Source organism: Syngnathus leptorhynchus, chromosome 14, assembly GCF_054491065.1.
Source record: "Syngnathus leptorhynchus isolate UIUO chromosome 14, UIUO_Slep, whole genome shotgun sequence".
Lineage (NCBI taxonomy): Eukaryota > Metazoa > Chordata > Actinopteri > Syngnathiformes > Syngnathidae > Syngnathus > Syngnathus leptorhynchus.
Genome location: NC_141208.1, coordinates 4,957,419 through 4,978,464, shown reverse-complemented (window position 1 = coordinate 4,978,464; position 21,046 = coordinate 4,957,419). Strand labels below are relative to the sequence as shown.

Below are 21,046 nucleotides of genomic sequence, written 5' to 3'. Positions count from 1 at the left end.
AAGCTGCCCTTTGTCCTCTACGAGCCGAGCAGAGGTTGGCTTTGGCAAGCCATCTAAATCCTGTTGTTGCATTTTGGTGGTGGGAGGTGTGTGTGTGTGTGTGTGTGTGTGTGTGTGTGTGTGTGTGTGTGTGTGTGTGTGTGTGTGTGTGTAGTTGTAAGACAATTGATAGCACTGCTGCAATATACATAAAGCTGCAGTCAGGAGGAAAAAGCATGTTAACAGTGGGGGCATTCTTCCTGCACGGCAGCCCGTTGCTTAGCAACATCATTGTGTCCCCAGCAAGGAAATTGTCCAGACAGGATTTAGAGTTTGTAGCAGGATTGGGTTACAAAGAGTCACACAGTTAGAGTCCAACTCATTCTTACTTCGCCATGCCGCCGCAGCAAGGCAACACATTTTCCTTCAGGCAAACACAAAGTGGACAGCCCATCAATAAATAGTGGTTTATTCTGACAACAGGTATGGCTTATATACAAGTGCATGTAAGAATTCTCAAAGTCTAACCAAACATTCAGAAATCATAAACAGTACAATCCATTTTTTTTTATTTATTTTTTTTACATTCATTCAACTCTTTCTTTGAGGAAGGAGGCCGAACCTGAACACTTGATCACCTTTCACACGTTTTGCCTTCATCCTTCATTTTTACATTCACTTTTCTACTTGTCCTCCACATGATCTATCCAGAAACTGGATCGGATGTCCGTTCAAATGCTTCCGCCGGTGCTAAATTGTCATATTGCGGACGCTTCAGTCGGCACCGTCCAAAAGCTTGATGAGATTTGACACAATCGTGTCGTTTGTTATTTTAAAATGGCTGCTGACCCACACACAGCAAATGGAAGGAAGTCTGCATTAGCAATTGCGCAAAGAAAGCTCCTTTTTCCCTTTTTTATTCTTAATGAATTTATGTATGAAGTATTCGGGCCACATACGAAACTGTAGAACAGAACCATGAAAATAAAGTGAATTTTGATTTACAATTAAAATGAATTGAACTCATTAAGATATGTGTAGGGGTTTGAGTTTTTATGAAATATTAATGAAAGAAAAAAAAAAGAAATTCTGGTAAAGCAAAACAAAAAAAAAGCCACATTTTTTTCCTGTACAATGAATATTTTCTCATAACAATCCATTTTCTATTCTTATTTTCTGATAGGTTTATTGTCACGTTTGACTTTTTAGCAGGTCAAACAATTGGCCAACATTTTTGTTGCTTCCTTCTCAGTGTGCCTCTACCATTCCATCAATGTGATGTCACATGATTGCAGGGAATTTGTGCTTTCAGGCGTGTAGCAGCATCAGACAACTGGCATGAACATTTCACAACTTGATCGTCCATTGACAACAGCCACCTTGAAAAGCGACAACAGCAAAAAGCACGCTCATATTTTGATTCAGGCTGGGTTACATCATTCGCGCAGGAAGGAAGCATGGGAGGGAGAAAGGAAAGAAAAACAAAAAACAAGCACAATCTTGTTGTCAGTGCATTTGGAAGGAAGAACATTGTTGGAAAGTACCTGGTGGGTTATTTATTTTTTCGTGTTTTCATGAACGCATCACAAGATTGTCTCCAGAGAGCGCAGCTTTCTGTTCCTCCCTGGGCAAATTCCACGCAATAGAATGAGGGCGGCAACCTTGAGTCATATTTTTAAAATAAAACAAAACAAAAGAAAAAACAATGTGTCTGGCTTTGGAGTTTTTACAATAATGATACTTGGTTTGCTTTATGAGGACTGTTGTAAACAAGACGATCAAGTATAGACGGAAGAGTCAAGTCTTAGAAACCAGTTGAGTTGTGCATGGATGTTTAAAAAAAATAATAATAAATTTTTAAATTTGCCTTTTGCCTGACAACTATTTTGTGTCATGTCAGCAATATTGCAAGATGAAGCTTTGTACATTTATCAGGTCAATCATAATTTTCCATTTGGTTTACACTCGCACACACACACACACAATTATGCACTCGCTGACAAAATCACTACAAGATTACGACATTTTGCTTTGAACCAAAAAAAAAAAAAAAGACACTTTTGTATGCAGCTCCTTCTCATTGCCTCCATTGATCCAATTCACTCCATCCGCATTCAGTCTATGGCAGGGGGCCGCACAAACAGAAGCCCCCAAAACATGCAATACTCATTTTTGGCACCATTTGAACATTTTCATTTTGGTTTCCTGGTTTGCCGTTGCCTGTGATTGTTTACTTGGGGACTGACCCTCCCCCAAAAAAGTCTTATTCTTCCTCACAGTCCATTAAAAAAAAAAAAAAATCTATCCGAGCAGTTTATGATGAGCAGCTTGAATAGTTACCAAAATTATTGTTTAGCTTTCTGTCATGGGCAATTTAACAAGGACTGGCAGACAACTCAATTATTAGTCATTTACAACATACATTTTCTAATAATTGTGGCACACAGAATTATTTTTGATGGCGGTAATGTTTTTGTTCCACTGAATAAATGCACTTGAGTTCAAAGTTGGATTTTACTCCTTTTTTTAAATGTTAGTCTTGTATTGTTAAAAAAGAAAAAACTGAATTTATTTAAAGCTAAAGAACACATGTTAAACAGGGGCTCCAATAATTATGGAGGGCAGTGTTGTATTTTTGTTTTCTGCATGGGCTCGATAAAGGCGAGGAAACTATTTTTGAGAAAGTGGCCTACTAAATGTGCTAAGCACAAACACTTATTCACTTGGACTTCTCAGCAGCATTTGTCCTCACATTCGGGCGCTTGCTTCTGATTAATGCTTGAGTTTTTTTTTTTTTTTTGTCCATCAATGGAGTTTATAGGCTGGTGATTTTTTTTTCTTTTTTTCCTGTGACAGACAAAAAAGGGGAAACAATGCCATCATGAAACAATCTGTTGTGCAGGAAAACAAAAGGGATCGTATTTAAAGACCAGCCAACTTCAAGCTGGCACGACTTTTTTTTTTTTTTTAAGTGCGAGGGATATTTGTTTGCCGCATCATCATCATGACGATGCTACGCCGTTGAGGGCGTTGCTTTCTGTGCTGGCGCTGATTGACAGCACGCCAGAGTCGATGGGGGAGGAAACTGTACAAACCATTAGAGAGGGGGGAGAAGGTCCTGAAGTGCCGTGATCTGAGTCTGAGTCTGGGGAATCTCGTAAAGGATGTTCAGTCGATGTGGTCGCCTCAGCGGCAACGGCGGCCGGTTCTGTAATGGGGGGAGCGCCGGGCAGAAGAGGCAGGGAAGGTGGTGTGTGGCCGGACGAGGGTAAAACGGAGTCTGGAACGGGGGAAGGTGGGGGAGAAAGATCGTCGCCACAAGGGGGGTCCGGCGGAGGGGACGGTGGCGTTGATTCATCCTCTACTTCTAAGTGGATGTCTGAGCAATGGGACGCGATGTCCGGGGAAGGGGGTGACGGGGACGCAATGTCCGGGGGAGGGGGTGACGGGGAAGGGGGGGCGGGTAGGGTGTCCTCTGGCGACGGTGGACCCGATTCCATGGGTGTAGGGTCCTCGTCCAGCTGGTCGGGGGATTCCGGCGGGGGCTCCTCGGAGGCCGGGTCCGAAAGAGCTTCCAACGAAGGGGACGGATGCAGAGAGTCGTCCGTTTGGAGGACAACGGCGCGAGTCGGCGGCTCGATAGAAGCAAGGACGACCTCTGAAGGCTTATCCTCGTCCGACAGCAGGGGGTGCGCGGGCTCAGGCGTGGAAGACAGGAGGTGCTCTTTGCTGGCGTGGATGATGTCGTCTTTCGTCGGTCCCGCGCGAACGCCGTCGTCCTCGTCGGGGGCGTTCAAATCCACGGCGGACGAGGCAGCGGAGTCCATGATGGAGACGCCGGCGGCGGCCGCCTCGTGCAGCGGCGTGTCGTGCACGCGTGTGTAATCTCGGGCGCTCTGGGAGGGCACCAGCAGGAGGCGCTGCTCGCCGGGCTTGCGCGGCGGCAGCAGCGGCTGGCGCGTGTAGCTCTCGCCGTCGGCCAACGTCTCGGGCAGCGGATGGTAGCGCGTCTCGGGCAGGAGCAGGATGCAGATGATGCAGATGAGCGTGCAGCAGGCGAAGATGATGTGGTGCAGGAAGTAGCCCTTCTGGTTGTGCAGCTCCATGATGGGCGCCGTCAGCATGCCGAAGCCGGCGCTCGCCAGGACCAGGCCCAGGCCGCCGCCCCTACACGGAACAATGAACACCGTCAAAAACTGTAAAATCTTGAATGAAAACCTCATTAAGAACCCTGATCATGGTCTTTCACAATGACAATGCACCAAGGTACATTTGCATGTTGCCATGGCAACAAAGGAGTGGCTAAAAAAAAATGCGTTAAGGTCACGGATTGGCCCGGTCAGTCTACGGCCTACAACCTGAAGAGGGCAGTGAAGCTTCAATTTTCCCAGAGAGGTTCTTCTCACATAAAAAATACACAATATAGACTGTTTGTTAATTTTTTTATATTTTACAAATCCAGTAATATCACTTCCCTCACTTAGGAGAACCTATTTGAGACAGCAGAATGTCCTGCAGCACCACTTCACTTGCCAGGCGGCACTACTTTCCATCCAGCAGGTGGCGCCCTTGATGTATTTTCCAAACTGCAACCTATCTTACATAAGCTTACAGTAACCCTCATGCAGTGCTCAGAGGGGATTTGCCTGCTGCCGCCTTCATGTGACGGTGAAGGTGAGAAAAAAAAAGTCTCTGGCACATGCTCAATTATTTCTCCTCAGTTTTTACATTTGAATCACTCATGCATGCTCATTTTTGTCTACAGTAAAGACTGTATGAAAACAATATACATATAAACCAATTCAATGAAAAAAAAAGTCAGCTTTACCTGATGACAGTGGGTGTGATCTCAGCACAGAAGAAGATGCTCAGGTTGCTAACGGCGTGGGAGGAGAACATCCCGATGATTGAGAAGGCGATGGAGAAGTTCTTCTTCAGTGTGCTTGAGCTATCTACACGCAAAAACGAGCATTTGGTTTCCATTCCTAAGTTTTAAATGCATCATTGCAACGAAAATACAGGGTAAATCCAGCATTATATTCTCCTGTGGTATTGTTCGAGTGTAGCAGCACATCCAGCCTCTAGGGGCGCTCTAGCTGCACACATGGATTTGGGCCTCTTTTTTTTTTACATGCAATGAATCCAGTTCATATCCAAAAGCACCAAAAGATTACAGTCCTGCTAAATAGGCTTACCTATGTTGAGATGGGTGCTATATTTTCCCAGCACTGAAAGAGAAAATCGGTCGTGAGTGATCAAACACAAAAGCTCATCACAACACACAAAAAAGTGGGATGCCAAAGCGACGCCTTGATGCGTCGACATCAGTTGAACATTAAGTCAAATGGAACTGAGTAAACGGACTCGTGTCTTGCTGGTACACATTGACCACGGGAGCCGTTTTCTCTGGTGTCCAAACGCTCCATTATGACTAGCTAACATAAGCGCAGGACACGCCTCGCTGTGCAAGCGCTGGACATTGCATTAGGTACACCTGCATAATCACATTTGAACACAAGAGAGGCGTCCTTTTGAATTGACTTCACAGAACTCACAGTTGGGCAGGCCTAGCTGCAGCAAGGACGCCAACGCGGTGATGATCATGAACGTGAGGAGGCCGCCGCGCCGGCCCATCAGGCCCACCGCCGGACACAACGCCAGGCAGGATGCCACCGCGATGCCCGCCATGGTGTAATAATCGGCGTAGAAGTCGTGGAACATGGTGGTCTCCTGGGCCTCCGGGTCCATCATGCTGCGGGCGAAGCAATGATGGATCCCGTAGCCTGTTAGCCTAGAGGCAAGCAAATCCAGACAATGTCAGCAAGTTATTGATCTAAACAGATAATGTCATGTGACATTTGAAGAATTTTGCAATTCGTCTTTTAGTCCATACAATCACTGTTTCAAACGAATAGCGAGTAGCGACTGATAAGTCAACCCCATCTAATAAAACAACATTTCAAAGTCCACAGTGCTGTTGTGTAATTTACAATGTACTTTGTCAACACGTACATGTTGACACACAAGCGTGCACGCGCACCCTCGGCACTAGGATACACAAAAAAAAGCAGAGGCTGCACTCCCTCCCTGTGTGTGTGTGTGTGTGTGTGTGTGTGTGTGTGTGTGTGTGTGTGTGCGTAACGTTTTATAAGGACGGCCCGGCCCGCTCATGTAAAATTTACGCCGACTTGAAGAGTCAGCGTATGCTGTGGTGAGTGTCTGTACGTGCTAAAGAGCCGGTCAGGGATGGAGGGAAAAGGAGAGAGCAGGATAAAAATGGGAAAGGAAGCACTCTTGTTGAAGAACAAAATAGCTTTGCGGGGAAAAGAAATGAGGACAGCTGATCAATATGTATTGAGTTGGCAAGTGAACATTTGAATCCGAGGCTGGATTTGGATTCACCCTCGGCGGCGTTAATAAGATTGGCGACACATTTGTGACATTAGTGGCGTGTCCATCATAAAAGAAGCAAAATAATTTCCAACGCTCTGGCACTGCTTTCCCCTTGTTTGAATCACCGGCGAGGAAGAGACAACAGCAACTAAACGTGATGTAACATGAAATATTTGCATTATTTATGTACTGCTATTATTGCTTACTTCCGCTTAGTGATTACGTGTCTTGAATGTAAACACAGCAATATTGGATGTGTTGAAATGTTCATGGATGTTGAAAACAAACAAAAAAACGGATACAGCTACAGAACACGAGTCACAAAACACTTACGAATTGACACAGAGCACAACAATATTCTTCCACAGGTTCCTCGTCCGGGCCATTTTCACAATGCACGTCTTTTTGGGCTTGCGTTGAAGCGCTCTCTGCAACTCTGGGAACACAAAAAGTTCAACTCACGGAGGAGTCCAACGGAATCGACATACACAAATCAACATTGAGGACTGAACATTTAAGCTTTAGCTAATATATTTAAAAAAAAATAATAATAATAAATAAATAAGACTTGTTCTTATCGACTGACACATTTGACCTAGATTCACTCAACACAGCCAAAACAATTAGTAAATGAAAAAACCCAAAATTCATAAGGATTCTAAGAGTTACATTTTTAGCTCCTGCTAAAGAAGTTGCCATCAGTATCTCGCCACCTCCTTCCAAACTTGACAAAATGAGCATGTGAGAGAGCCAGGTGTGACATTTCACCCAACAGTTTCAAAGAAGCTCCCAAACAAGCCTCACACTTAGCGCTCGGGTGTTTCCACGTGAAGTCGGTCGGCCATGTGACGGCATTTCGCATCCCGTGCCTGCGAGGTTATCGCTGGCCCGATCAGCTCTTAAATTGATCCTCAAAGTTCCAAGCGAGACCCTCAAGGCCTGAGATCAGCGCGGCATGTCATTGAGTTCACTCTTCAATTGATTGTTCCGCATGCGTCTGAGCTTTTTTTTTTTTTTTTTTTTAAAACGGCTACAATGATATGCAGTGTTCAAGGAAGTGAGAAGGAGTATAAATCCACTGAGTGACAAAGCATTTTTTTTTTTTTTTTTTACCTGAGAGGATGTTGTCAGGATCCTGCTGCATATTGACGCAGTTCTTCTTAGCGATATGTCCCATGATCCACTTGGAGCGGCAGTACTGCTGCGTGGCCAGCAGCCAACGCAGTGACTCAGGGAAGATCCTGACAAGTAGACGAGAGGGAAGTCCGACAAATGAGGTCGGCTGGAATGAAAACTCATTTTCATTTTCAAGCGGGATATGCCGCACTGTTAAACCTCATTTTTCTTATCTGTGCTGTCACGTTGGGCTCAAAATGAAAATGCTTGGATGATTGATTGAACATTTTGCATCTTCTGTCCCATCCAAACCGAGTTTTGCATGTATATTAATTATTTACTTGAATGAAAGCTGTGAATATTTAAATTTATCGACTATTTACTTCTACAAACAATTTATGGTATGTTTATATATTGAAATGATTACAATTGGAACCCATTTTGTTCCATCTATTTGAGGAAGGGAGGCATTTATTTGCATGACGTGGCTAGCGGGCCAATATTTGGTCTGATGCCTGCACTCCATCATCCTTCCACTAAATTGGAAAGGCCCGTCAATCAGCCAATCCCGCTTGTGTCTATTATATCTCCATTACTGCTATTTGATCGGGTTAACTCTTTCCAGAGCTGCTGAGCGGAACCACTTTAGCTTGCGCAGGTAGGCCTTGGAAGGACGCCACATTTCGGCATACAGACTGCAATAAAATCTAATTCCCTGCGAGTTTGTCGACATCAGCAGTGTACGATCCAAGACGGAGTGCGTTTCTGGATGGCGGGCTCCAGTCTCGGGCAAGGTCACTACAAAAAGCTAACAAATACATGTCGTGTCACCTTGCCGGAAAATATCTCGTTCCCACTTTTATCATCGATGAAGCATCGGAACGTGCTGTACATGGGTCCTGGGTTCAAAATTGTACCTGGCCCGCCAGGACTCACCAGATGTAGGACAGCATAAGCAGCAGGGGGCAGATGATGACTGCCTGGAGCACCTGCCAGTCACGGCACAGGTAAGCCACACCCGGCATCAGCAGCTGGCCGCCCAGCATCACAAAACTGGCCACCATGGTCATGGAGAAGCGCCAACCTGGCAGGCACAGCTCGATCCCTGGCGGGGGGGGGGGAAACAAAATAAAATAAATACAGCGTGAATATGCAAGACTGTCCATCATCGCAGACTTGCAGGTGGTGACTTGTATTTGAATGGTGATGTCATTCTTAGCAAAACACCTCGAGCACTGAAGTGAGGCGATGATTCATTGATCGGGCGTGCTACGTCTTCTACCGTGTTGTTAGCATGACTTCAAGGAAACGCCTGCATCCCGATACAAAACTAATCTGCAAACCTTGAGGATGAAGAATGACGACGGCAGCTTTTGAAGTCAACAATGGGGTGTCAACATTCCAAATCTACAGCTGCTGTTATTGTGAGATTGAACAAGAGTGTGCTGTTGTGAGAAGGCGAGAGAAGGGGGGGGGAAAAAAAAAAAAAAGCGTCCTTGTGCTCATTTGTCCACTATTAGAATGGCAGCGATTCATTCCAGCATTAGCATTCACACCACACGGGCTACAAGCCATCACAGACAGTGGAGTCCTTTAGTGGGCACCACAGTGGGATGGCTTCACAACACAGCCCGGAGGGTGAACAGCACCGTATCGGCGTTATTCTCACATTGTCCATCCATCTTTTGAAATTCTCTGCTCAGAAAGAATGAGAAAGCTCTCTCAAATGGAGTTTTCAAGGTGACAGAGGCCATCATAATAGGGTGGGCGTCGGGAGCTAGCCGTCCCGCTCCATTCCAGCAGAATAAGACTGGAATTTCAATTAGGTAGTAACACCCCCCCCCCCCCTAACACCCTCCCTCTGGACAGGCCATGAATTACGTTCGGCGTCACGGCTAGCACGACGGGGCCGATGAGTGGAGAGCGGGGCAACGGGTGCAGGACCCGCCGAGTCTGACCCGACTCAACTTATTGCGAGATGGTTCACTGCTCGCGCACTGCAAGGGATTAGAATTCCTCCTTTCGGTGGTGGGCGGCATTGTTGGAGAAATGGGCCAGTCAGTCATTACCGGGCAGTCTGAGAAAGCGCGAAAACGAAATTGCACGTGGGTGTAAGATGCTGACCAAGGCTTAAAAAGACAAATCAGAAAAAAAATACTATAAACAAAAGAAGCCTTGAGCTCCTTTCCACATCACGTTGACCCTAATCTATGCTCCCCCCCCCCGCCTGACTCACTGGATCAGCATTCGCACAATGCAGATCTTGAGCTAGTGGCCAACTGACATAAATCTCTTGCTCGCCAATTCCACAAAGTCAAAAGCGCCAAGTTCAAACCAATCAATAATACAAACCCATAGGTGCGCTCTGCCCAGTTACGTTGCATTAAAGTAATTGATGAAAATGTCTCAATCTAATTGCTTCCATCTTAGTCGGAAAGGTTCCATTAAAGAAATTTGTTTTAGAAAGCGGCCCGTTATTAACATCTAAGTCTTCAACTTTCCAGGTTGTGCTTTATTGTACTTTCCCGTCCAATTATGATGTAATCAACACGACCCGGGAGCCAATTAGCAACAGTAATCCCCAAAGAAGCTTTGACCGCTTTGCTGACCGGCCGAAGCAGAAAATGAACCGTGGTAGACGTTTAGCACGCGCGGCTCAGCTTTATTGTTTTACTCAGTTGAGCACCACAAGCGCTCACTTCCTGTAGCCACCGTAACGCTCAACCGGTCGCTCACATGACCTCCTTCTGCAGCTTGTCGGGACCATTCAGTACTTTCTGGTTTAGTGTTTGCGCAAACGTGTTCTTATCTTGGGCCACGAGCCTTCTTTGTGGGGCCTCAGAGATAAAAAAATAAAAAATAAAAAGGAAAAAAAATAAAAAAGACAACACTTGTCCTTCTGTGTCTTGCCTTCACTTGAACTGGAAGAAAAATAATAGCATGTGCACACACTCAGCAGGTTTCAGGGGTTGGGCAATATGACGAATAGTAGCTAGCCACAGCTTGTTGAATCCTTCCGGTTTGTTTTTTTGTTTGATCACAAAAGCAATGTTTGCTTTTTAAAAGTTCATTATTAGGTGGAACGCAACAACAGGCGCAGATTGTCCTGAAGTGATTGCAACCAAATTGTGGTATTTCACATAAAGAATAATGTGGAGTGACATTTGAAAACATCTTCAAAATTCAAGACAGACTCGTCTCTGGAAAGCTGAAGTCCTTTACAGAAATGGACCAAAGCGAGCTCAGCCATGTGCAAAGCTGCTGATTAGTTTTGGCTGGCGCTGAGTGACAGGCCAGTGCAGCATTGTCAGCACTGATCTGCAGCCAGCCAGGCTTGCTGCCGGCCGGGCCGGCCGGACTGGACGTTCTACAGATGGAGGAGTGAGGAAAAGTGCTTTGTCAGTGCGAGGAGGAGGAGGAGGCCAGCTTTAAACCACTGATCATTTCAATTGCATTAAGAACATTCAGTTCTCCCTAAATCTTAATTCTTCATCTTATCAAGACATTTTGTATCATTCTTTGCTTCCAGCTGTGTGGGTACTTTTATGCATTGAAATGGAATAGATTAACTCTTGGTAAATTTGGGATTAAAAAAAATAAAAAAAATAAAAAAGACCTATGCTTGATAATCTGGTGGAATGGAAAACATGTCCAAAACATCATGTAGCTCCTTTAAGATATAATTTATGTAGTTTACACTTTTATGACATGGTTGTATTACTAGGCTTGGACAGTTAGGAATGATTTAAAGATGGTGACACTTTAACAGTTTTCCACCTTGGCAAAGCCTGTTAATAGCATCTCATTGACATTCATCATAAATCATGGAAATGTGACTTATTCCGGCCACTAACTCTTTGAAGAGCTTTTCCACAAATGTCGTTTATTCAAAAATAGTGTCTCGTTTAGACTTGGCACACAAAACAGAAAACCTCGGGCACCGTCGATACCGAGGAGCAATGAAAGGGAGCTATTGACGATTAATAAGGTCATCGCTATTGATCGTGGACGTGAGCCGTACTGCCAAAAAGCCGCAGGTCACCACCTTTTTAATTCATCTGCTTGAAAGTGTTAGCCATTTAAAAAAAGTGGAGTAAAACACTACGCTTGGGTGAGTGTTTCCTTTTGAGTGTGTTTGTCTGTTCTAACCTTAACCCTTGTCCTTCCATACACACACACACGTTCAGTCAGCACAGAAATCGGCTCTGTGGGAGGCACCAATAGATAACAGCTACCAAAAAAAGAAAAAAGAAAAGAAAATCTTGGAAGATTTTCACAATATCAACGCAGACTTGAATTCCTTTGATTTTTACAAAAGCCAAACAATGGCTGATCACGCTGATTTGGTCAATCACAGGACTTCACTGAGGAATTTGTGGGATAGCTTGAGGTGCCGTGACACAAACAGAGAAGTCTTTTTTTTTGTTTTTTTGTTTAAAATGACAGACAGACGGAAGGTGAAGTGGAGTCATAGCAGAAGAGGCTTTGCTGAGCATGCACGGAAGGGAACTTTAACCCTCCTTGATAGGGAAAAATATGCACCTTTACCCATTTATCAAGATGACGACTTAGGACAGATTGTTTAAGGGCTGGGTCAAGGACGTGGCAAACTATCACAGAGAATTGAAAAATAAAATCATAGTTCTGAGAGAAAAATACTCCAAGAAAGAGTCCAACAATGTAACATAACATTACTTTGAGCTAACCAAGCAAAATGTTCCATCAAATACAATGGAAAAAAATAACAAAGTAATTTAACATAATGAACATTAAGTTGGCATCTATTTTTTTTTTTTACTTCAGTATGATTTTGAATACACCAAAACATGTATTTTATCTTGTGGGTTTTTTTTTCCAATAATAAAAAAAAAAGCACAGCAGCTGTACAGCTGCTCAAGCTTCAATTCTGACAATTGAAATCTAAAAACATTTGTTCTCAAGTAGTACTGTAGACACACACACACCCTCACACACTCAATGTGAACATGTTTGAACAGGTGCTGCAGTTAAATTATCCACGCTAATATGAGAACATCTCATGACACCCGTCTGCGCTCATCCAGCAAACACAAAGGAAGCTCCTTGTGTGGACAAACAAACACGGAGCCTCGTCGCGTTTTGCATGAATTTTGTGCGTCAACAGACGGGAACGGGGATGTCCTCACATTCCCTGACTAACCTGACAGAGTGCAAATAACAAAACAGAACATGGGCAACTTTATTATTTTTTTGCATGGGCCTGTCCTTTGCCCACTATAAAGAATGACTCACAATTGAGCAATATTGAGACGGAACTTGACAGCAGCAGAAACTTATGGCTCAAAGCAACATTGCTTTTAAAAAAAAAAACGGACAATCCGTCATGACACATTCACGCGGCATTGTCTGCATTTTTCTCGCTCTTCTTCCTCTCTCATGCGCGCACATGAGCACGCGTGACATGCCCATTCGGACGCGTAAAAAAAAAAAGCGAGACAAAATATCGCTTCTAGCAGCCCAGCGCGTACACAGACTGCTCACAGCGAGTAAACATTATAAACAAGCGTCTTTTGCTTAATTAATGAAGGCTTTATCACGCACAGGCCCATGAGCGCATTCTCATCTAACAGAATCACTGCTGTAAAATGATGTAATAGGACTTTTCATTTGAATGGATGCAGAAATTACAGGTGAGGATGCTTGCCAGCTCCGTCAAATATTCCTCCGTACGCTCTTAATTCAAACAGGCAGCATGTCCGCTTCCCTACGCAATCCCCCCCCCCCCTCCTTTTCATTCTTTTTCCTTTATTTTTCAATGTCCCTGCGCGGTGCATAGCGTCAGTAGCTGCACAAGTGTCACATCGTATCAGCCATGTTTGAACCCATTCAAAAGCCTCAGCACGCCACGCCAGGCCAGTCTGGCGTGCACATTGTCTAGCAGCTGTTTTTTTTTAAAATTTAATTTAATTAAATTTTATTTTAACCAACCGTAAATAACGTGGTATCATCAACTTCACTGCATTATCACAAATGAAATATTGGATAAAACAAACTTGACACTCTCAGTTTAGGTTTACTGTCAAACTAAACATATAACAAAGACAAAAAAAAATTATATGCAGGTTTAAAAGAACCACACAGTTTATCTTAAGGCTAATGTTAACATGGGCAATAGGTAGCAATCTCACTCGAGTTTTTGTAATGAGATTCATAATAGCAATCTGACTTGAGGGTTACGTCGAGATCTGACCTTGTGGAGTTCAAAGTTTGGTGCTTTTTTGGAGACGCAAACTTTGATGTTATGCAAATCTTCACGTTAATTTGGTCCTTCTGTGAAGTCGGCTATATGAATTCCAGCCACATACCGATGGGTCCGATTTGTCCGCTCAAACTAAATGGATCATTTCCTGTTTGAGTTCAGGCTTCTTTGGACTTTTCCGTGTGTCTTGTTATGACAAAGCCATCAGATTTCCCATCCACCAAACATACTCGTGTTATTTTTCTTTTTTCTTCTCAATCGAGGTGAGTGTTACTGAGCATCTTTTTGTTGAAGGTTCTCCAAAAGCACCGAACGCTCAGGACCTAAATACTCTCCCTGTATGTTTAGGATGACGCAAAAGGATCAAGCGAAGCATTATACATGAAGGAGACTCAACGGCACGTGGCTAGATGATCAAGGAAGGAAGGAAAGGGATTAGTGTTAGACCAATGCTGGGAGAGTGCAAACAAATCCAGCCCCCCAAAAAAATGGGCTGAACTTCAGACGACCGTGACGCTTTTTCCTTTATGGCACGCTGTCCATGTACGTTTTTAAGCGAATGCTTAAAAGAGAACGCCTGGAGGTCAGACAAGATTGATTCTTCCTGCTAATGTGTTATTGAATGACCGTCCCTTAGTCTCGGAGCGCTCGCCGAGTTTTGTCAATACAGATTGGCTCCAGCGTAAATATCAAGTGTCGCACAAAAACACATCAGAAATACAGGTGGGCCCGCATGGAACAGACAAAAACTCATATTAAAAAAAAAAAGCTTCAGCAAACGTGCGCTTCGTATATTACATCATATGGACTTCAAGAAAAAAAAAATCGATAATAATCCAAACATATAAACATGTTTATAGTTTTAACAGCTGCTTTTAAAGTCATGGTCAAATGAAAACGTTATTGCAACGACTAATACTTGAGTAAATGTAAAACATGGCCGGTGGAGAACATTTCATAAAAGCTCAGAAAAAGTAGCGGCACTGGACTTACTGAGGACGTAGAGTGAGAGTGTGATGCCAGACAAGCAGAAGCCTTCAAAGAATCTCAGCGTGCTGAACATGGGAACATTGACGGAAAAGGCCACGGTGAGGCCGAACACTAGCATGAAGAGCACAGATATGATCAGCACCGGGTGACGGCCAAACCTGCACAATGAGATACAAAGTCGAAATTTGAACTGTAAACGATTTTCAAACACAGTTGATGTAAAAAAATAAAAAACAATTTGACGGCAACATTCTTGGCATGCCTTACCAGTCCGCGAGGATTCCGAACACCAGGTATCCAAAGATGGATCCCACCAAGAGTGAGAATTTTGCAATGTGGACTTTCCATGACGAATTGCACACCAGACTCCACTGTAAAGACAATAAACGAGTCGGTCTCATTTCATTGTAACATTTAAGCTGGCGTGTTGTATTTTTGACAGACTTGGTTGAAATAATAGAAATAATAGTCCTATATTTTTATGATTATTCCTTTGTGACGCGGTGAGGTTCGGGGGTGGCTTGCTTTAACCTGCCATGACCTCTCCTCTATGGCAGTGACCTGCTTTGAATGGAACGCTCCAGGATTACGCAGAACCAGCCAGTCATCATCACATGATCCGGGAATGCCACTCATTCAAGCTTTCGGTATCGATGTCAGCCGTGGAAAAATAAAGCAGGATCGCAAAACAAGTTCCGGTTGTGCAATCGCTTTGCAGCTGGGAGACGGAATGAAAACAAAAGAAAAACAAGATCACTCCGTAGACTGAAACAAAATTGGGGGGGAGCTGGTTGCGGCGGTTTGAACCAGCGTCGCGACATAAAAAATGTTGCCAAAATGTATCGCAGACAGACTGGGGGGGAAGTTCATCTTGTCAACATGTCATTAGCGCAATTTTCTCCTGAAGCATTTGTCAATACACATGTATTATTAACTAGGTCTCCAGCTTGTGAATTCTTAAATTGGACCTACATGCTGCAGATGGTGCTAGCATCTCATGCTAGCAAAAAAAAACGTATTACACAGGTTTCTCTTTCTGTAAAGTCAATCAAACATCCAAACAGCAGCACCCTGGAGTTTCATTCTTCGAGGTGCTACTATAAGAATATAAATGAACAATCAGGCTCAGTTTAAGTCCCGTCATGCGCGCGGCCCTTCCGCTACGTAGCCCATTATCGCTGCGTTCTGTTGCTTTGCTATTGTGTTGCTCATTAGAAGATAATGAATGGAAGTCAGTGTGCCCTCAGAGTTGGTAAAGACGCTTGTATAAACCTAGTCGCAGGCAGAAATGCCAAGCGTGAAGAGCCCGGCAGAGCGGGGCGGGGGGAAAAGAGACAATCCGTCAAAATCCTCCAAGCGTCTGCTGACTTCTCCTAAGTGACTGCGACTGCAGCGGAACAATGCTTATGTCAGACACAGAACGTGTTGCTTAATTGCTACGTGAAGAAACGTAGAAATGAAGGAATAGGATCGGGGCTAGCCAACGCTTATTGTGATGTGCGTGGACTCCCTAATGTCAAACGTGGACGACAGTAGATTTAGGATCAGTACATGGATTAAAAAGAATGAATCCGATAGAAAGAAGCACACAGAGAAAGATGCAGCGAGCAAAAGAGGCTGCGGCATAGTTACTGCCTAGCAACAGTGATAATCAGACCCTTCCAAGTTTTACCTTACCCATGGGTGGAAAATACTGTGGTGGTGGGCGTAAAGAGCGGGCCTTAAAAGATAATATCAAGTCAAAAAAGGAAAAGAATTCACTTTTGTCTACTTGTACTGCTACAGTGAGAAACACTGAAGGACAAGAGATTATTAGTGGTCACTTCATTAGGTACACCTGCACAATCCAACCAATCGTTTGCTCGACCACTTAGCTCGATTTACAGTTGAGGTGCGGCCAAACCGTTTTTTTTTCCCCCCCCTCAATGTTTTTAAATAATTTGGGGTATAAATCACTGAGCAATAACAAATAATTGGTTAATAAACAATAAATGTGGAAATGGTTTTGTTGACACACTTTAATGCAAAGTAAAATGTTCAGTTAATCAAGAGATTCATTTATTATTATTCGATTTCCAACATTTTGGTTTCCGACATTTAAAATTGGCTCATCAACATGGCTAGCTAATATTAGCATGTACAATTCATTTTTTTTCTGCCCTGAAAAGTTGCATGTTGCAATGATGTAACAATGACAAATCCGCAAAGCAATGTTGATTTGGTGTCCCACCCAAATTGCGTGATGTAATCCAACCCCGCCAAATGTTCACTGCATTTATCAGAAACGAAGCTGACACGCAGGGTCTTCATCTACATTTTATCTGAGGCTAACACCGGCGTCGTCTGTCCCCATTGACCTCCGGGTGACACTCATGTGCGTGCCGTGCCCTGAGTGGGTGAATGGGTGGGGTCACCTCCTTTTTACAGCTGAGAGTCTTTCAAAGTGTCCCACACTGATCAGCAGGGGGGAGGGAGGGATGGGGGGGGGGGGGGAGCAGCTGTCCAAACAGAAGAAAATGGACATAGTACAGTGAGGGCCTCCTCACGGGTGTTCGGCCGACAGTATCAGCTTTCACATCTGAGGCCCGGCTGCTTTTTTTGCGTAACGGTCTCCTTATCACACACCCCCACACCGTAGTCGGACCTGCGACGCTCTTGGGTCTCGCTCTAATGTTTCAGACTGCAAGTGTGAGCCGAGAAGGGTCAGTTACACACGAGAGTAATGATACATTCTCATTTCCGAGGCTCAGTCCAATTAAGATGGACCCTGAGGACGGCTTTGACTCAATTTAGAGCAGGTCTCCACATGAGCCACTTTGGATTCTTTGCCATATCTTGTAAACGCTACTTGCACTTCCAGCCATGTAAACGGTACATGATCCTGTATCAGCTCGAATGGCTGGGCGATTATGGAAGGATAAAAAAAAAATTCTTCATTCTTTCATGACACAATGCTTCGAGCCAGTTTAAATTTAGGAATTTGGTCCATATATAAGGCGCACTGGACTATAAGGCGCACTGTCGGCTTTTGAGAAAATTTTATGTTTTTAGGTGCGTCTTATAGTCCGGAAAATACGGCAGTTATTCAACTAAGAAAATCACTCCCAGAAGTAAATGCTAATTTCCTCTTAGCATGTCAAGACAGTGACTTTAGCATTAAAGCTAGCAGTGTTTTTAAAACACAACATAACATAATTGAATTTTATTTCAATTGTGTCATTTCAGCGCGTCACTGTTGGAAGGTTTCAAGGTCCTTTCCTCCAGCAGGAACTACAACGTGGCCTCGAGTTGTTCACACATGATCATAAGGCTCCAGTCACATGGACTATTTGTGCAAGCGTGTGCGTGTGTTAGTCCAATGTTGACACTTGCCTTACTTACACAGCGACACGGATAGCTGAACCCAATTGTGACTACGCAGTCCAAACACAGGCATATATGCAGAGTCATCGGTTCCTGCTGCTGTGCCACATCCTATTTTATCTACTTGGAGACGGGAACATGTGACAATATACACAAGGTGGAGCACAAAATGGGAGAGGGGGGTCTCCGCAGCCAAAGGGTTGTTGTGCATTTTTTGGGATTGGTGCTACCATTGAGTTAATCTCTACCCATGATGACCTTGTTACAAGGTTGACATGCATGGTTGAGGTTCTTACAGACCATTTGAGCATGTCGTGTCATCAACATGACATTGTCAGTGTTTATGCAAAGACAATACAAATACAGAGTGTGCCGAAATTACGCTACCATGGGAAGATGAGCCAGAGCTTAATACTGCAAGACAAAAACATTGTTTGTCTGTAAATATTTGTTATTTGAAGGAATATCATTGACCACAAGTCAGTGCTAATTTCCAATTAGCATGTCAATAGGATTTTATATTGACTTTAGCATTAGCATTTTTTTTTTTATCGAACCATGTCTTGCATTGAAATATAACTTTTGTGTAATTCTTTTTTTTTTTGCAGTTTGCCAACTTTAAGGGGAATTAAGACCATCGTTTTATGCTTGTCTTTTATGTTTTAGAAATTGGTTAAGAAAAACAACAAACTTATCACGTGTGTACGTTGTTTAAGCCATATAACAAATCCTAGATGATAGATAAATCAATGATTCTGACCAAAAGATTGAATCAACTCCCGCTCACTTTCGGCCTGAGTCGCTGCGGTTTACTCGCTTTATTTAAATCCGTCATTATTGAAGATGCAGATGGGCTGTTGGCACCATAGCGGACACAAACTCAGGATGCCCCAACCACCATTAGTGCGGAGACGCTTCAAAGCTTGGCTTAACATCAGACTGCGTGTGTGTTGATAAGCCCACAAAACTCAACCAGCATTCATTTGAAGAATCTGGATAAGTTCCTCTTGTCTCCTGGCAGGCGCGAACTAATCAAATTGCACTTTCATCTCCATTGATTATCCTTGTCGGCCGCGTGTCGAAGATATGATTACGTTATCCAATCATGGTTGTTTTACATACAAATAAGCCAGGGTTTTTAATTGCTGTGCAAATCTGATAAAATGACAGCGATGGTGCCACATGGAGAAAAAAAAAAAAGCCCCCCAGAATGAGCCGTTCCATGTATGTTGTTTAGTCATGGGGTAGCCGGTGGGGGGTGGGGTGCCGTTTGGTCAGGAGTTGCATTATTCCAGAGCATGCATACGAAATAAAGACCTTTGCCCTAAATCAAACAGCTCCTGTCTATTATGTCCTTTTGTTGTGCCGCTATCGCCAGCAAATTCCACTAGGCCTGTCAGTCAGTAAGGTGACACCAACAAATGTGGACCCTTCTCAAAGAGGACACCATAGAATTTAAAAAAAGAAGAGGGAGCAAATGGTGGAAATGAAGCAGGTGGTCAAGCAAAGACCCTCCATGGGGTATCCCCCTTCCCTCCTCCCTCCCTCCTTTGCTCTTGTGCACAATGAATGAATGAATGTGGGAGAAAGACAAAACTACTGACCTTAGTGACAACATTCTGGACAAGTCCGGTGTGCATCTCAAAGGTCCATGCGTTGCACATGCACTGCGTGTCATCGCCCGTGTCATTGTGGACGCCAGCAGCCCGCCCGCTCGCGTTCTGCGGGCCACCCGATGCCCAAGATCGGGCCCACGTTACATTGCCACCGGCTGCAGTCGTGGTCGCGCTGCTGGTGGTGGTTGTGGTGGAAGCGGTGGCGTTCGTCAAAGGTTGGATGCAGGTGTTGTTGGGCTGAGCGAGTAGGAAATTGTCCGAATGCTGGCTGAATCCGATAAAGAGCGCCGGGATCCATGTGAGCAGGATCAGCTGTTTCTGGTACTTCCCGAAACCGCCGAGGAAAGGCAAGACCGCGCCGTCGATGCGCGTCAGCGGACCCGGTGACGACGACGACGTGCTATCGGGGGACACGAAGCCGTTCTCCGGTTGATGGTCGTCGGTGTCGGCCATCGCGCTTCCGCCGGTAGATGCCTCCTCGGTTTGTGTTCGGGAAGGAGGGGTTGCAGTGCGCGCCCCCCCTCCAACACCACCACTACGAACACCACCGCCGTCACCCCCCTCCTCCTCCTCCTCCTCCTCCTCCTTCTCCCCCCACCCTGTCGACTCCACAATGCGTCAATGCGCTCACCTCCAGCGAGGGAGCCACATCAAGTGGACTGGAAGACGGGAAACACTTTGTCTGCAGCCAGTGTGTCTTGCCGACGCTGCAGGTCACCAACTATACGGCGACCTTCCTTCCAGCCGTCCGATCCATTTTGTCGGTGCAAGCAAGTGGTCCGAGGCAGTGGAGCTCCCGGAAGTGAAGAGGCTTGTAACGCACCTGAGCAGAAGGATGCGTGGAGAGGCGGACTCACCTAACATGGCTCCTACCTAGGGACGTCCTCCTCATTCATACTTGGCACAATAGGCGCGTATTCTTGGTCACGGCATAGATTAAAAATAATGACAATTCGATATTTAAAACCTGACGCACTTATCTCATTTAGTATGAAGTTGGTGTTTATGGAGGGGGCGGGGTTTATTTTCCTTACGTTTGTTTTGCTGCTGACAGGTGCTGACTCCCATTTAACATTCATTTGAATATGACCTGTCCAGTCCCTCTTCCAGCTGGTAGCTATAGAATAAATTCCAATTTAGATTCTGAATTCTAATATTATGCAAGTCTAACCAAGTAAGTGGCTGGTCAGTGGATTTGTGCAGAAGAAAGAAGCTCAAAACATTCATCTTCAGTGGATGACAACAAATCAAACTCGTGCTTGATCATGTCAAGTTTTTTTTTTTTTAAATAAAGTCCTTGATGAAGAATACATTTCCTGTTTAATGTGCATAATTCATTTGAGGTTTGTCT

At 44.4% G+C, this 21,046-nt stretch overlaps 1 protein-coding gene across 1 annotated transcript; it reads right to left on the bottom strand.

The window, feature by feature from the left end:
• Positions 1 to 207: 207 nt before the first annotated feature.
• Positions 208 to 20,197, bottom strand: LOC147046165 (solute carrier family 22 member 23-like). The gene is made up of 10 exons (XM_085929969.1): positions 19,684 to 20,197; positions 14,984 to 15,087; positions 14,720 to 14,874; positions 8,425 to 8,593; positions 7,486 to 7,613; positions 6,706 to 6,808; positions 5,535 to 5,770; positions 5,175 to 5,207; positions 4,808 to 4,931; positions 208 to 4,146 (listed from the first exon to the last, which is right to left on the bottom strand). Exons 1-10 carry the CDS (start codon positions 20,146 to 20,148, stop codon positions 2,982 to 2,984), a joined length of 2,682 nt encoding a protein of 893 aa, XP_085786095.1. The 5' UTR covers positions 20,149 to 20,197; the 3' UTR covers positions 208 to 2,981.
• Positions 20,198 to 21,046: the final 849 nt, after the last annotated feature.

Excerpts from the sequence above, each read along its gene's own strand:
- LOC147046165 (XM_085929969.1), bottom strand. The coding sequence starts at position 20,148 with ATGGCCGACACCGACGACCATCAACCGGAGAACGGCTTCGTGTCCCCC. Across the intron at positions 4,932-5,174 it reads TAGCACCCATCTCAACATAG|ATAGCTCAAGCACACTGAAG; the intron begins GTAAGCCTATTT and ends TTTTGCGTGTAG. Across the intron at positions 4,147-4,807 it reads ATCACACCCACTGTCATCAG|GGGCGGCGGCCTGGGCCTGG; the intron begins GTAAAGCTGACT and ends TGTTCCGTGTAG.